Below are 17,702 nucleotides of genomic sequence, written 5' to 3' on the forward strand. Positions count from 1 at the left end.
GGATTTTTTGTTTTTAACTCCAGATCTTAAACTTTATAACAGTTGCTTCGTCTGACAAACTGAATACACACAATCACTGAAAAATAGTCTTTTTTTAATGAATAAAAACATAATTTCTGTCAGTGAGTATCAATCTAAAAAACCTTGCTTTGGACTCAGGACTTCAGTTCTGCATGTAGGAAAAGGATTTACAGTGAAAGTACAATCAAATATGAGACCGAGAGGTCCTGTGCAAGCATCCATGCGCAACAAATTGGAACTGAGACCAATCTCAATGTTGGCATAAACCCATTGTGTCACAGCGCCAATGCCAAAGTACCAGTTTGTATGTATCTGTGGAATACCATGTCCTTTAAGCTATCTCCTTTCAACAGAACATACATGAGTTCATTGGATCATTTAAATAACTGTAAGTGGCTCAATACAAAGAAGTAGGCTCATATTTATGGACAAACACTATTTTGATTGTACCTTCATGCCAGTAGAGTGAATACATTTTTTTACCTGCCTGATATGTGCCTCAGGTAAGATTATGTCAACAGAAAGAAACAGAGGGGTATAACTTACAGAGGCAGTGCAAGTGAAACAGCTTGGTGTTGTCAGCAAGAGATGACAAGATGGACAGAGCAGGAGAGACCGCTGTCCTTCCCGTCAGGTACAAGGCCAAAGGTCAGCCTCTGACCGGCTCTGTTGATTTTCACTCTCTCTTATCTCTCTCATTTGATGTCTCTTCATCTTGTTCGCTCCTCTGCCTCCTCCGTCCAGCAGCCCTGGGCAGCTGTGACAGATTTCACGCATGCATTCCCGCCGTGCTGTAATGTATCCTGACAGCACACTTAGGTTAGTGTTTTGCTTTTTGTACATACATAAACAAAAAATGCAAATGATGTGTTCCTCTGCACATTCTTAATTAGCTGTTGCTGAGCAGATTTTTGTTGAAGAAGTTAATCTGAAGTGATGTCAGTGGGTTTCTTTTTTTGGGGGGGGGGGGGGGGTTGCTTGTTTGTTTTTTCTGTTATGTATTTTTGAGGGGGCAGGGATAGGAAGGATTTGGCAGTAGAAAAGAGGAGGTATCAAGAAGTATTTGTTGTAAGACCTAAAATGGGAGGAAAGCACATTCTGGAAGATAAATGAAAATGAGAAATCTATAAAGAGGATTGATCAGGCTGGAGGGGGGATAGAAGGATGAAGAGAGAGAACAGGATGGAGGACTTGGCTGCTTCTCGGCCTGCGGCCAAGCTCTGTCTGTCCACATCTGCAAGTATCTGGGAGAAGGAGAGTGCAGAGAGGAGGTTTTAATTGCGAGACAATCTGTCTTCACGTGGTTAATAATCATATTACACACTGGCATTCGGGGAGTGTGTTTTTCTGAAAGCTGATAATGGCTCTTTATTCATGCTGAGGTGCACAGGTTTGATGTAGGTGGAGCTAGCAGATACAACAAAGTGACAAATCTACCTGATGGTGGCAAATCATGCAGAAAGCCATGCATCCAATAAAAGACAATGTGGTTAGAATAATTATACATTGAAGCCGACATTTTTTCTTTTTCATATCTAAGTCCAGTATGAAATCTCTTTCTAATAACTTATCAAATCTATATGAATTCAGTCAGCCAGCTAGGGCTGCCACGATTAGTTGACTAGTCACGATTACGTCGACTATCAAAATCGTCGACGACTGATTTAATAGTCGTTTGAAGCTTTGTAAGATCACAAAAGAAGCAGGAATAAGTAGCAGGATTTAAGAGTGTAATAACGGACTGAAACAGAAGATGGCAGCACTGCATGTACAAGGATGCCAGCTGCCGTTAAACCCTGAAGAAGAAGAAGCTTTGTCCCAGAATTCATAGCGCAGCCCAGCTCAGTTTCCAACAATGGCGGCAGCTAGTTAGTTTTAATATTATTCTATTACTCTTATTATTCTTTCTGGGTCACAAAATAAACGTTTAAAATATTTTTAGGTGCGAATGTAGCTGTGTAAACCTCAAATATCTGCTCAGTTTATCAAGACACCACATATTTTCAAAAGTGCTCCGACGTTTTCGGAGACATCTGTTACCCACCAGCTCGATAGCTAGCCCAGGGGCAAGGCTCACTAGAGCCCGTGAGAACACCGGACTCCCGGCAAATCGTTTTGCCGCTGTCTTTCGCTACTCAGGTTAAACATATATAAGTCACTTAGGTAACTTAAAAATGTTATTGTTTGGCTTTTTTTTAGTATTTTATTTGTTCCTGAGTAAATCGGTTTGGCTGAGATTAAAGTTATAGTTTTTACACAGCTGAATAAACGTCAAGCAGACAGCTGATTATCAGAAGTGTGAGATGCTGGAGAATATAGCAAGGAGTTTATTAAACTTCACAGAAACAATCTGCAAATTTCATTGAAATTTAATAAACTATCATCTTTTAATTTCTGTGCAGCAGCATCTTTCATCGTCTTTAGTTTTAGTTATCACATACCTTAAACACTTAAAGCTGTAAGCTAATGATAGTTATATAAGAGCAGATGCTGCTGGTGCAATAAGCTGTAGCTGTACATCCAATGGATGCATGATCTGATTAGTCGACTAATCGCAATAATAATCGGTGACTAGTCGACTATCAAAGTAATTGTTTGTGGCAGCCCTACAACCAGCTCAAGCTAGTTTCTATGGAGTGCTGCTTTCATTAATGAAAGGAAGAGACGTCAACCTGTCAGCCTATCACTTTCGCCCAGACAGAGACATCTCAACAACTATTTGACTGATGTCAAATAATGAACTGTGCAGGTCAACACTGGAAACTCTTTTTTTTATATGAATCTACACAGTCCTCAAAAAGAATAGGACTTTTGTGTGTGTGCGTGTATGTGTACGCGGTGACCTTTCCTCTAGTTCAAATATCAGGCCCGAATGTAGATAATAAAATTTATAATCTATTCTGGACCACCCTCAGGCCAAAATACAAACTCTGCATACCAGAAATCTAATCAAACAGGCAAATTGCCGTTAATTTGATGCTGCACACTAGTGCTCCCATGAGGATAAACTCTTTTTATTTTAACAACCCCATGGCCTTCCCTACTTTCAATACTTGACATTTTTGGGGCAACTAGATGTTAAAAATGTTAGTATGTTTCATTAGTTGTTGAGGTCTTTGTTCTTTACCTCAAATACAGTATCTAAAGAGAATATATATATGTGTATATCCTCATGCATTATATAATTATTTATTATTAATAATAATGATAATGTTGAAAGAACCTTGTGATATAAAAGAAAATACACAAATCTGTGCACTAATGCTCCATATACAGTGCCTGGATGACAGGAATTTTGCGGCTGTACACACACAGTGGCTTTCAGCTTAAAAGCTTTAATTCAAGGGGTTTAACAAAAGTATTACATTAACCGTTAAGAACCATTAACAGCCATTTTAAATACACCCTGCCAGCCACCTAGCCATTTTCAAAGTCTCAAAAGAAACTGGACAAACAAAAAAAATATAAAGATTGTTTGCAGGCAATGACTGACTGATGTCTAAAGCCCATGGAGTGTTTCCTCCCTTGTGATAACCTGCCAGGTCTTTATGTAGCTGCTGTTGCTGCTTGATTGTGCGTCTTTTTACCTTCAGTAACTGAAAAACGTGCTCCGTTGGGTTGAGATCAGGTGGCTGATGCTGTCATGGAAAATTTCTTTGCCTTGAGAAACTCTTTGTTTGCTTCAGCAGTGTAGACTGTCGACTTTAATTAAAAAATTATTGCACTTTTATATGCTGACTGTACGTGATGCATTTTTTGGAGTTGCAGTGTCAGCGTCACAGGTATAATAAAACCTTAAAAAAAAGTCTAACTATTGTAACACACATTAATTAAGTGATTTGTCAGTTTTACTGCAATATATAGACACTCCCATATTAGACACATGTCACTGCACCTGCAGCTCTTTATAAACACAACCACCTCCCATCACCTCAGCCTCCTCCTTACCGCCCGCCCTCTTGTGAGTGCAGCTCATGGTGGCACTGCCAGGTCACACACTCCAGCCTAACCTGCTAATGGAGTTTGCATATGCAGCCCGCTCTCCACTGCCAGCTAGCCATTAATATGAATCACTCTCTAGAGGCCCCTCCAAACAAGCTTGCAATTTGTCTTCACTAGTGAGCTGCTGAAAGGTCTACATATGATATTCTCCAAGGTGGAAAGCGCAATTCAGGAGGGCTGGGGTGGGGTGTTATGAGGTTGGTTTCATACACTTGACGGGGACACGGGGGGGTGGGGGGTGGATTTAAATTGCGGGGTTACACAAGAGCACAGTTGCATGCCGGGGTCTGTGCTATTGAACGGAAGCTGGAAATGTTCATAAGGTGGAAAATTGACAAGACAGCCAGGGAGAATTTAGGACAGTGAAATTAGTTTTACTCCTTTTAGGCAAGTGAGAGGCTTGTGAGATTGCATCACTTGCTCTCTGCTTGGCGAGAGCTCTGTTGAGAGCACTACTGAGCTCTAATATCAGCCTTTGCTAATGCTTTGCGTTTGCAAAGTGATGGGCTCAAATTGAAATTCTGCATATCAGAAATGCTTCTTCAGTGCGGAAAAAAAAAGATAGGACTATTTTCCTGAATATTGTTACTTCACAGGCTAGCGGGAGCTTAAAGTATGAAATGTAAGTACTTGAAATCCTGATTTGATCATAGTCAGACTGCAGACTCGTGCGCATTTCGACCCACAGACAATAACTCGATGGTTGGTGGGGAAAAAATACCCCAAAAATCTTCATACACCCACACAACAAATGCCATTGCTGGGCTAGTGTGTGGCCTGGAGGGGATTCGACCAGTCGTAGTTGGGCATTTTTTGGCAAAATGAGGAGGGTTACAAAATGAACAGGATACGCACAGACGTACACACACTGAGTGACCCAGTAGGTCAGAGAAGCTTGCATGTTTTTTTTTTTAGCATTTTCTCTTTTTTTCTGCTCTGGTGGCCCTCCTCCAGCTATGTGCTCTTTGTTCCAGCATCAGCCATGGTAAAAAAAAAAAAAAAAGCCAGCGCAGTCTGTGTAGTCCTGCCAGTGTTGCTGTAAACATAAAGACATCATAGCCAGTTAGCATTGCCGGCTTTTTGAAAGGATGCCATGACACAAAAATCTTGATTTGTACAGGAAGGAATAAGTAAAAGGTGTGCCTTTATGAGAAATAGAGCAAAGAAAAACAGGTGTTTGGCTAGAAAACATTCCAAATATGACACCAAAGGGCAAAACAAACAGATAAAACTAGATTTTTGGCACTGTGTCAGTTCAAATGTTCCCGTCCAGTTATGAAGGAGTTATGAAATTCTCACTTCTTTCATAAGAAGTGAGAAAATTACATGGACAGATGATGTAGTTCCACAGTGTCGTTATGTAACACTTGCTAGCACCTCAGTTATAAAGGCTTCAGTGTCTACGACAAAGGACCAGGCAGCCAAGTCACGTGTCGCCATGGTCACTGCTGTGCTGGCAGCCCATCTGACCAGAGACAGACTTCTAATGAGTTTGCTTCTCAAAGGCAGCCCAACACACTCCCAGGCTCTGTCAGGGACACAACTATTTCTCTGCAGCTTCTTGAAATAAATTGTTGATTAGTTGGTGAGGTTGGAGACCTGCGGTAGAGATGACAGTTCTCTGTATGGCTTGGAATCATTAGTGTAAGAGGCTAGAAAAGGATGTTGTGTCCAAATAGGAACAACAAAAAAACAGTACAACTGAGCCTCAGGTGCACTGCCAAAAAATGTCAAAGCATGTCATCTATCTCAAATGGTGTTCTATTTTTCCAAACAGCTGGTGAAAACTAACACTGCAGTCATTGTTTCACCTTTCCAGTGAATATAATTCTACCGAGTGTGTTTGATTTCATTTATAACACTTAATTATTCAAATAACATGAGAAGCAGGTGGTATTATCTCAACCCTACAGGTAGAACATGATATACATGATAAATCTCACGATAACCACCAAAAATGAATTATCCTAATAACAGGTGGAGCTAAAGTCAGATAAATATCATTCTCCTGTGCCACAGACCCTCATTCTTGTCCCAGAATTATTATGATACAGTTATAACACACTTTTTCTATGGGCACTGTGTGAGAGAGAGTGTGTTTTATTTTAAGTCAGCTTGTCATACACCACAGCCAGAAATGCTCATAGATCACCAAAACTGAGAGTAGTATCCAAGTTATGCAATTAGCAGGTAGGTTACAAGTAAGCTGCTACATGTAGCTAGCTTCAAGCTTTCCCCTCAACTAGTCTAAACCACTGGACTGAATGTATTTTCTAGCATACGGGCTAACATGACTTGCTGAGCAGTTGAAAGTTTGGTGAGCATGCTTCCAGCATATTTAGCTAACTAGTTTCAGTTAGCTAATTAGCCTACCATATTGGACTCCTTTGACTACCATACTGGACATGAGGGAAAAATGTCTGACCGATTTTCGACCTGTTCATGCTATAGCAAGAATCTCCTTATCATTGATTTGCTTGCTTGGAGATTAGAGCGGTTGCTTGTAGTTTGCATGATAGACACCAACTCATATGATAACAGAGAACATTTCTCCTTCACAGTAAAAGCTGTGCCTCAAAGCTGCTTTGCAGTCTATTTCTGCTTTGCATCTTGTTTTTCACAATTTTACTAATGCTCAGAGAGCAGCTGTTTACTATTTGCAGACAAGGTGGCATGTTCCGTGCAAACTGCTATCTGCTAGCAAGCCACGCATTTGAACATTTCGAGATTTTCTAGTTGAGGATTACTCATTTTTTCCCTCTCAACTGATGGTTGTCATATGGTCTCTACGGCTGAGTGATTACTTATTCACTTGATCATACACTGTCACACTATCCTGTTTTAGGGTATGAGGTTCCTAAAATTACAGTGATATTCAATGTGGCTGCGCAGTTATGAGCTGAGCTGAGATTTCTGTCTTCAGTTGGAGGCAACGACTAGGTGTTACAGACAAAGTGTGAAGGTCAGGAAGTACTGAGAGATGTCCCAACACCTTGATGTCTCTTGGTCTTGATAGGATTCACAGTAAGAAGAACATAGAAGCATTTTTTCTTTTTTAAAATAATTAATAAACCAAGATAGATACAAGACGTTTTCACAGTCATTTAAGTGTAGCCTTCTTTAAAAATGTCATAGCTGTCTCTGAAGCAATAATAACACAAAGAATAAGAACAAGAACAAACCAAAAACAGTGGCTGTTTTGATATATTATAGTGAAGTGCTGTCTCTGTAGAAAAAAAGGAGTATATATGTGTCAAACACACAAGCTGCATTACGCCATAATACTCGGTAAAGTCGTTTTCAAAAGTAAAGTAAATGCTGCAGAGCTGGCTGCTGTGCTGAAGGCTCAAATTAGCCGCCTGTCTTTCATCTGTACATGTAATTACATTTTTATAAGAACTCTTTATAATCGCTTTAGTTGCTATAAAATCTTTATCAAAACAACTAGCCCTACTGAGAATAAAAGCTCTATTTCAAGAGGTCCTTCAGTGTTGGTTTAGTTTTACTTGCAGTTTCATTAGCATATAACTTTGCACTTGTATTTTATATGATTTCACTGTATTTTTTTAGGATATGTAAATTATTTCTTTTTTGTTTTCTTCTTTGTCGCCTCTGGAATCTGTTCAAACCGACTCACTCTCAGTGGGGCACCATCTTTAGATAAAGGTGGTTGTGATGATGGAATCTCTTTGATTAGGTGCTGTAGCACTGTGACCAGCAGCATTAGTTTAGCCCAAATAAAATGCATAATAAGAGAAGTAAAGTAGGTTATTTTTGTAATAGCAACTGCTTGCGCCAAAGGCTCAGAAGGAAACATACAGTAAAATGTTCTTCCAATAAGAGGAAATGGTCTCGGGTCTATTACAGAAAGAAAATAATGATTCAGAAAATCAAAACTGGTTGTCATTAGAAAAATGTTTGCATTTTCAAACTGCACTGAAAAACCAGGCCTGGAACATTTGCAGATATTAGATATGCATGCTGTGCACCATGTCCTTCATTGCTCTGCTGGCTTTCAGTCTCATTCAGTGCCGAAATTATTTAATTTCTGTGCAGCAGCAAGTAAAATTCCAACAATAATGCAAAAACAAACTGTTGAAATAAATTCTAGTGTGCTCGCTTGAATGAAACAGGGTTTAAATTTCACTGCTTTTGTAGTAGTACTGCTGTCTGCCACAAGAAATCTGTAATTTACTAAAACTGTTCTTTTTAATTCACTCATAATCGAATGACAGGAACATGCCGCCGTTGTTTCTTTGATACATACATCAGACAAAAGAGCATGGGGTCTAGCTTTTATGTTTTACTGGCCCACCTCCAGGCTTTCGTACCCATTTCTGCTTGTGAATTGACGGTACTCCTGTCATATTGTATCTGACAGGCCCTCTCTGGATCATCGGGGATAACACACTGTAGCTGGGCTGCTTTGCCTTTGGATGTACATTTATAAAATGACTGATGTTCGAACGCTCGGGTGCCCCTGCCGAGCAAATGCATAGTACACAGAGGTTACACTTGATAAGCAAATATACTATTTATTTCAGTTTCATTTGCAGATCTTCTATTTATCAAGCGGAAAAGAAAAATGTGCTTCTTTGGTTTCTCCTCATCTGTTTGTCACACGCTGTGGCACGATCATCAGTCTTGAGCAGATAGCATGGGGAGAGATGCCGAAAATGTATTGAAATAGGCTAGATTGATAGAGATGTTCAGAAAACAGAGAAACAGCTAATATATTCCCACCATTCCATTTCCTTTTCCATTTGTGTTATCATAGGTGTTGTGTTATTGTGCAGGAATTCTGCAGGACGCTTCATGATCACATTCTCAGTTTATAGTGTTTCCTGTGGTATTCATTTACATGCTATAATAAAGTAACACATTGTGTTTTTGTTTTTGCCTCCTCTGGTACTGCCATTATCTATTAAAGAGTTCTTTTGTCAGTTTGACTTTGCCAGGCGCATGTTGCCCCCTTCTCTTTCCAGTCCAGAGTGAATGCGGTCCCTTCTGCTGTCACTTTCAGCACACTGTACCCGGCTCCCCTATTTGAAGTTCTGTCATTGGCAAGCTTTGAACTGCCATTTGTGTTTTAGCCTGCACTCTGCCTGCCTCCAGAGTTTTGTCTGGTGTAAATTTGTCAAAGCCAAAGGGCACCAACACGGGTTTTTTTGTAACAGTGATGCAGAAAAGCTCTCGCGTAGACCGGACATGCAGGCTCAGCAGCATCCCGTTTCAAAGCTAGGATGTTTTTGAGCCCTTTGGATCTTTAGTGTATGTATTTTTAATAAATTGTTCAGTGCTGCAGCCCCATGATGCACCCGGCTACAAGCTAACATTTCTATCTAATTTAAAATGCTGTAGTCATCCTCAAAACAAACCCCAGGCCTGTTTCCAGTGGTAGAAAGCAAATACAATTACTCAAATGCTGATTTAGTAGCCCAGAACATTGTTTTTCAAGTACATTTGTTAATATGTTTTTAATTGTAATTAATGCATGCAGCACCATCTACCTATATGATATATAGTTTTTATTTTTGACACTTTTTCACCAGTATATGTACTCAGTCTTGCAGTTAATACTTTAATATAAAGCACAATATAATGGCTTAGTGAAGTTTTAGCTGATGGTAAAGACTTTGTATTCCAGCTGGCCTCTTTGCAAAGCATTTGAAACTTTAAATGTGTCTTATCATCTTTCTCTGGGGGCCTCATGAATTTCTTTACAGCATCAAAATCAATACACAGGCTGTTAAAATACGCTTGATTTGTGTTCTACTTTGCACTGAACATGAATTCTGAATTTGTTTTCATTTATTTAACATTTTCATAAGTGAATACATGAATCTGTGTTCTCTGTAGTGTTTGTGTATGCCACATGGTTCAAGTCTTCCGGATCATGCCAATTTTGTGGCTATAGCTTGCTTTGTATGAATTCATTAAATCCTGCTTTAAAGAGCAAAACTTAATTAGAAGATTTGAAAAATAGAGGGGTTTTTTTCTGCAGATGGCACGTCAGAAATAAAGCAACAAACAGAACATGCTGCTTGGAAACTAATCAGGTTTTTTCCTCTGAGGCAGCTCTGGGTGTGATGCTCTGATGCTTCAGTACATCAGGCTCACACGGTGAGTGTGAACCATCCACCCAGGTTCTTCAGTAAGCTCTGGCTATGGCTAATAACAGCAGAAGCTCCAGTGAATTGTTATGACTGGGACCTTTCTGAGGCTCCGGTTGATGAACCCAGCTAAGTCCTGTGCAGGAGTCCACTTGTTAGGAGAGACCCCTAGGGAAAGATTCTTACTTACTGCAGTGATGGCGCAGCATAGCACCTCTCTCTACAATGACACGCTGTGCTGTTGGTGACAATTTTGCAGCTCGAAGTGCCACCAAATATGCAGCCTCTGCATTGTTTCCCCTTGAGCACTGAGCAAACAAGCCGTCTGCTGTGCCTGCAGTGGCTTTTCGTCTCAGCTACAGAGGTTTCTGTGAGTTGCAATACTACCTTGGCTGATGATTTTATTTTGGGTAATGCGAGGCATACTGTATCTCAAAAATACTTTGATCCTAAAATATGTTGTGTTGATGATAAGGAACGACGTTAATTGAATCCCTTAATATTATTATTTTTTTGTTGCCAGTCTCCACTGGCACCCTCTCAAAGATCCGTGCTGCACACCTCATTTGAACTGGGAAACTTTATCATTTATGCACAGTGCTCAGTGTTTACAAGTGATGATGAAACGAGGGCACCCCGAGCTCAGAGACGAGGTCCAAATGTTTCAATTTCACCGCAATATAAGCAATTAGCAAAGCGCTTGTTAGTGCGCATACTCTCTCTCTCTCACTCTTTATCTGTAAATCTCCCCCCATCCCTTGTGCCGGCGGGAGATGAATATGTCTTCGATGTCCTTGGATTTCTGTCTTGTAAACACCATAGGCGCTAAGCACTGTTTACCGGTGTGCATGGCGGGCCAACAGCCCCGTCTCTTGCACAGTTGTCCCGCGGGGCCAAACTCACCTTGTTACCCTTTTAATTAGTAGGAGCAGTTAATAGTGTCGGCCGCTTCTGCCGCCTCAGCACTTGCCCTGACTTCAGGAATCGCTCCAATCGATAGCAAAGACTTGGGCTCAGACGGGGAGATGGGGGAGCGGGAGGGAGTCCTTATTGCGGGAGTGGCTCGGGCACATATATGATGATGTTTGAAGTGGACTAAAACAACAAAATTATATTCTTTGAGGGACTGTTTAGGGGCAAAAACCATGCCTTCTCTGTATTCCTTGAACATTTAAAAGTATAACAGGGTCTCTCATGCTTATTCACTCAGTTTCTCCCCTCCCACATTTCCTCTCCTTTGAAAATGAATGTAATCAAAAAGCTAAGGGTTTGCTTGGTAGATTCTATTGTGCCCTTATAAGCTTTTATCCCCTCCAAGCGCTCACCTCCCGTGCTCATTTCTTTTCTTGTTTTGATTTAAAGATGCAGTGGAAGTACTTAGCATTTAGATGACATGCTGCTGGAGAGATGTGATGGATCAGCGCCTCTTCAGAGGACTGAATTTCTTCGACAGCGCGGGGGCCAGTCGGCTGGTCAGACAGACAGAGAGACAGATCACAGAAGGACCGGCCGAGCAGGCAGCGGAATACCAAGTCTGCCTTAGTGCTGCGAGCCTGGCACAGCCGAAGGGAAAGCAGCGGCTGCTGGGAATGCCAATGCACAGCCCAGACAGCCGTCTCGCCTTAGCTCCTCTGATTGGCTAAACAGACCATTAGCTTTCTGATTATGATTAGCCGAGTCATTATCTGCACAAAAGTGGCTCATTCACCAATATTAAGAAAGCGAGGAAGCTGTATCTCTCCTATGGTCGAGGGGAAAACAGCATGTTGTCGTGTCCTCCTTGAGATGAATGTGGGCGGCAAGAAGTTCCGTTCACAAAGAAATAAAGTGGAACACTGTTTATCACCCTGCCTCACAGCTAATGTGATGAAAAAAAAAGTGTGACGCCACTGATGGAAGAAAAGAGAGGTCCTCTGCTCTTTAATGCAGATGATGCGTTGGCCATTACTTGATCGTATTTTCTGGTTGAGGGGAGAAGCAGTGTCCTCGGAGGTCATAAAATCTGGTAGAGAACAAAATAACCTTCAGCTTCCTTCGTCTCGCCTTAGATATAATTGGAAGATGTGCCATCTGTGCTTTTAAATGGACATATGCTGCTCTGCGTCTAAGGCCAGTAAGCTGAGGGAAAACTGAATAAAATGAAGGCCGGCCCTCTCTTCCTTAGTGACCTTCTGCTTCTTCTTTTCCAGCCTTTGCCCAAGGAGCCGTCGTAGGATGCAGAGGAAAAACAGCAAGTATGAGTTTTGTGATTATCTGCTATTTTGCATAATTTGCATGCTGAGTGCATAACCCTGTTTCCAGTTCATTTGAAGAAACCAAGGATGTTTTGATTGTTGGATCTTGTAGAAAGCACAAATACTAACTTTGAAAAGAAGCAGCAAATAAGAGAGGCCCTGCCTCGAATGCATTTCATAGTGTATTTTCCAGGTATGTGTTCAATGGCGAGCTTGAATAAAGGTCCAGGTCTGGGACAATTTCTGAGTCACTTTGATGTAACAATGCAATGAGTTATTGGCAGTTTTTTGAAATGCATAAGAACTGAAAGTAAAGAGCCCCTCTGTGGCTACATCAAAGGGAGCGGCTACTTCAAGGTTCAAGTTCAAGTTCAGTTTTCTCTCAGGACATATATCGAAAGCATGTCTACATGGAAGAATGTTTTTAGTAACCAAGAGGAAAGCTACAAAAGATTTCACAATAGATTCAAAAAACAGAAAGAAAAGAATTATACTTTAAATCCCTCTAAATCAGTACCACTTGTTTTAAAGTCAGCAAGTAAACTGGAGTGGGTAGCAAGTTAGCCTGACTCAGGTTTGCTTCACATCCAGAAACTTCCCTCCGGAAATGAAGTAACGACTAAACTGAAATCTTCATCGGAGAACTTGACTGAATATATCTGAACCTTTTATATTCTACAGAAAAACCCCCCAAAACAAAACAGGCATTTGGAATCTGCGTGCCGTGTGTCTCATAGCCAATATTCTAAGATTGATTTTCCTTCTTCCACTGAGAAAACAAAATGAATCACGCACAATTACCAAAGACGGGGAGAAAGGGGGGAATTGGGGGCGTCATAAATATTTATCTGCCAGCCCTGGGAATTTGTGCAATTCTGTGTGGATTTGCCAACTCATATTTAAGTGTCTGAATGATTTATGTGGTCAGTCCTGGGGTGTCACATTTGTCCACTGTCACCCTGAATCATTTATGTATTAACATTTATGGATTCATCCATATAACATATTCATGGCAGAATTCTATTATCATTCAAATGGTTTTTTTGATCAAATGATTGGCTAAATTAAGCCATTAACTGCAGAATTTCACCGCAGGTGAAACGTATTCCACCTAGAAAAGAATATATGACATATGAACCCATTTCTTCACATAACTCATATAATTAGATTTTTTTTTTACCTTTTAGACGTGGCATAATTAACTGTGGAGTCACACCAGTGCTGTGTTTGTTCACTGGAAGCAATAGTGATTTCAAAAGAAAAGAAAAGAGGTAACTATATTCAGGAAAAAAGGTGTTTCCTGTTCCCTCACAGGCTTCAATGGTGATGGATGTCAAAGCATAAATCAGTTACCGTTGAGTGTGAGGGACGTTCTATTAATACATTCCTCATTAAATTTGTCATTTATTTGATGGAATTAACAAAACAAATGTTGAAGTGTGCCTAACGCAGAGTCCTGATGCCTGTTTTCATAATGTCAGACAATGCACAGGCAAAGAATGACAAGACCTTAATTTGAGTCTCTCGTTAAATTCATAATTGGCTCATATTCTGTATGTAAAGTGTTTTTCTGGAGCTGACATGGATATGAAAATTAAAGTGGAAGGAGGGAAGTCGGTGGGTGGGTGGTGGTGCTGGTCTTGCAGTTTTTTTTCCTTTAACACCTTTGAATCTGTATATTGGCTGTTTTTGTTGTTAACTAAACTGGTTTTGTTTTTGATTAAAAAAATAATGAGGACTGCAGTTTGGCCCTGACAAAAATGTGACACCAAGAAAAGGCGTTTCTGATACTCACAGTTAGGCAGTGAATGCCCTAAAAAAAAATCAGGGCACATTTTCTTTTTCTTTTTTTACTGAAGTGAAAACGCTAATTTAGTTGTTACATGATTAAAAACAAGACTACGTTTATTTCTTTTCCTCTGTGCACAGGAACCATAATCTAATTAAAGCTGCTTTTGACTTGCTCCCTTAATTCGCAAGGGGTCACCACAGCAGGTAGCTCCACATGTTTGATTTGGCAGATTTTTACACTGGATGTCCTTACTGACACAACCCCAAAGGGATTTGTGTCTCCTCCCGGGATTAAACCGGGGATCTTTTGCTTGTTAGGCAAGTGTGTAAACTACTACACTAGGGATCTGCTAATTAATTTAGATTACTAAAGTAAAAGTTAATTTTTCACAAGCAGGCAAAAGTGACAATAAAGGCTGCTTTGTGCTGCTGCTGTTAATGCGATAGCATTAGGTTCATGGAAAATGTTGGAATTTGACATAAAATTCAAAAGGCTACACAACACAGAAAATCGTCTGCACATTTGCATAACAAGGCGCATGTCTGAAACGATCTAACTTCACAGTTAGTGTCTCACGTTTGTCTTTGTCTTTCTTTCTTCTGCTGCAGGTTCATTGACATCTATGTTGCTAAAGAAACCGAGGCCAGTCATTACACCCAAGATATTTTGTCCGTTCACCAATGAGGCTCCCAAAACTTACATCGGCTCTGACCTTCAATAATAAAAAATAAAAGATAAAATAACCCATAACATCTCCAGTCACCGCAGTGAGAGACCTGAAACATCTGAAAACTCCACGAGGGCCGCATGGTAACAACATCAGCATTGAACGTTCATCACACCCAACTTCATGGGCTAATCATGGAACAAAATCCCTATGAGAAACCCCAGAACAACCAGTGGAAAATTCACTGAAGGCCTTTTTTTTTTGTCTTTTTGTCTGCCACTGCCCAATCTGCAGGGGACAGCTCCTTGAAGATTCTTTTTATACCTTTGTGGCTTGATTTAGACTTGTCACAAGGCCTTTCAAAAGTCAGCCCCTTCATCTTCTTTACAGTCGCCGCCATGAAGCATTCCAAGGTTATATTCCAGCCAAGTTTCTTTAATGACAGTTCATTGCTTGAGTCGTGACTTTACAGAGGTTGAGGCAGGCCATATTGTCCGTTGGATTCTAGCTTTTAACACCTTTCTCTCATTTGGCCGGGTGAGATTTTTACAAGGCCATAGCCGCCAATGTCTCTGCATACACATAACGGGACGGATATTATGAAATAGCATGAAAGTCACACAAGAGATGACAGATGAGTTGACTGTCTTTGCTCACTGAATGGAGATCGTGATGGTGAAATGTGGACATTTTGGATGACTTAGCTTATACCTTATGTTGTTTGGTTTTTTTTATGTGGTGCCAACATAGACTAGAAAAGTAGTTTTTGTCAATGAACATCTTGTACACACAACTGGGAGCATTTAGCAGATGTGGACCCCTGGCTTGTTTTAATGATCTATACTGTGTGTGTGTGTATGTGTGCGTGGGCACAAGGGTGTGGGTGCATGTTTGCATCTGTCCGTGTGTGAATATGTGAGTACACGTGTGCTTGTGTGTGTATGTTTTTCTGTATGCGTGAGTGGGTAGGAACATCCAGAGATACACTGTGAAATAAGTCATATCCGATGCATTATTCATACTCTTGTATATTTTTGGGACACGCCCAGACCAGAGCTCACCATCTGGCAAAAAGGAAGCATTTGGGATTTTACAGATGTTGGATCTCATTTTAATCCTGGGTTCGCCTTTTCCTTTCTTCCTTCTTGTCTTTTCTTTAGTACATAGAAATATTTATATTGGGGATAAAATATAATTGAAACTGAAATTGAAACAGTATTGTCACATAAGTTAAAATTCTGTAATTAAAATCGATTTATGTGTGATTAAATGTATTTCCGAATCCTTGTCTAAACCGACTATATTTTGATATGAAATGTTTTGGCTGGCCAGATGTGCTATTTGCCAAGAAATGCTTGATATATTTAAAATTATGTACATACATACATATTGATATATATATATATATATATATCCAACTAATGTATTTTTTGTTCTATGGGTCTTACTCTAAGGAGTTATAGAGGAGCAGTAGCACAAAAGGCATCAGTCTGAGAGAAGCAGAAGAAGTGGACACAATAACGTGAACGCCAGTAATATTTTTCCAAAAGAATACAAATAAAAAATAAAACACATTCCAAACACATCGAGCTATGGTCTGCAGATGAATAACATCTCTCCAAGCCATTTGCAAAAGTAATAATCGCCACGGTGATACTTTACTAGGGGTGATTGCAGTTGGTTGCATTATAATGTACAGGTGTTCCGGTTAATGTGCCTGCTCCTTGCTCCCCTTTTTTCATTTCTTTGTACTACAAAGCCCTGTACATCTCCATCTTAATGTATGCATTTGAGGATATAAAGAGAGCATCTGCTCCCAGAAGCTGTGGACTGTGCATTTGGTGTGTGTGTGTGTGTGCGTGTGTTTTCCAGGTCAGTACACAGTCTTCTGTGTTGTGAGAAAATACCAATTTCCACCTGATCCCATTTCTTTGATTTCATGCTGCCTTTATTTATCACTTCTATGGTTGGCACTCACCGTAAGTAAATTGTCCCTTTGTTTTGCCTCACTGTCAGTGCAGGAGCTGCTGCAGTGACTCTAAGCAGGACAGTAACACTGACGGATTTTACTCAATGATAGATAAGAACAGATGGACATACATAAACCTCCTCTGCCTCTGCATCTGAAAAATGTCCAAATCTGACAAGTATTTATGCTAGAACATGTCATCAAAGTAAGTCTGGTATGGTCCCAGTCACACAGGGCTAGCGACTGGTTTTCGACCCCTTGACAGCCTCCAGTTGCTAGGCAAATATGTGTATTGTTGTTGAGAGGTTGCTGGCTGTCACTTGGTGAAATCATTCACAGAGGGCATTACCACTAAACCCTCCTTGTGGTTGCTTTGGTTAATAGCACGTTGCTACAGTCGCCCATAGTTTTCATGGAAGATTCCGGACATGGATGCGAAAACTTGCTAAGTTTGACAGCACGTGGTGTCCATTTCTAGGTTGTGCCCTTTTTATAATTTCCCTACCACTTCGCAAGTAGTTGGCAACTGTTTGCAGACAAGTTGGTGTTTTGTATACAAATTCTTGTTGGCCACATCTGTAACCAAAATATTCTCAAGGAGGTTTTCAGTGCACTATCATACAACTTTTTGGGACCTTCAAAGTAAAAGCTGTGCCTTTTGACCACTACTTTCACTTTCTAGCATCTAAGCAACAACAAGGTTCTCTATGGCGGTATATCATCTTTATGACAGATTTTTTCCCGGCAACACATGGCTGTAATGTATATAGATATTATATTTGTATTTCTCAGACAGCATTTATTTTAAAAAATAGCTGAAAAAAACCCAGAGTCTGAAAATGATATAGTAACGGTATGTGAATTATGATAATAATGGAAAAAAAATATTGAATGCATTGTGTAA

At 40.3% G+C, this 17,702-nt stretch overlaps 1 protein-coding gene across 1 annotated transcript in view; it reads left to right on the forward strand.

Annotated features, from left to right (window-relative positions):
- The window catches only part of LOC143414379 (chemokine-like protein TAFA-5), a 29,719-nt gene extending 13,608 nt beyond the window's left edge, over positions 1-16,111 (forward strand). Inside the window, exons 3-4 of the mRNA XM_076878639.1 lie at positions 12,326-12,370; positions 14,771-16,111. Of these exons, the coding sequence (XP_076734754.1) occupies positions 12,326-12,349 (24 nt within the window). The 3' untranslated portion in view covers positions 12,350-12,370; positions 14,771-16,111. The remainder of the gene's footprint in view (positions 1-12,325; positions 12,371-14,770) is intronic.
- The last annotated feature ends 1,591 nt before the right edge of the window (positions 16,112-17,702 follow it).

The sequence above is a fragment of the Maylandia zebra genome, linkage group LG20, assembly GCF_041146795.1.
Source record: "Maylandia zebra isolate NMK-2024a linkage group LG20, Mzebra_GT3a, whole genome shotgun sequence".
Lineage (NCBI taxonomy): Eukaryota > Metazoa > Chordata > Actinopteri > Cichliformes > Cichlidae > Maylandia > Maylandia zebra.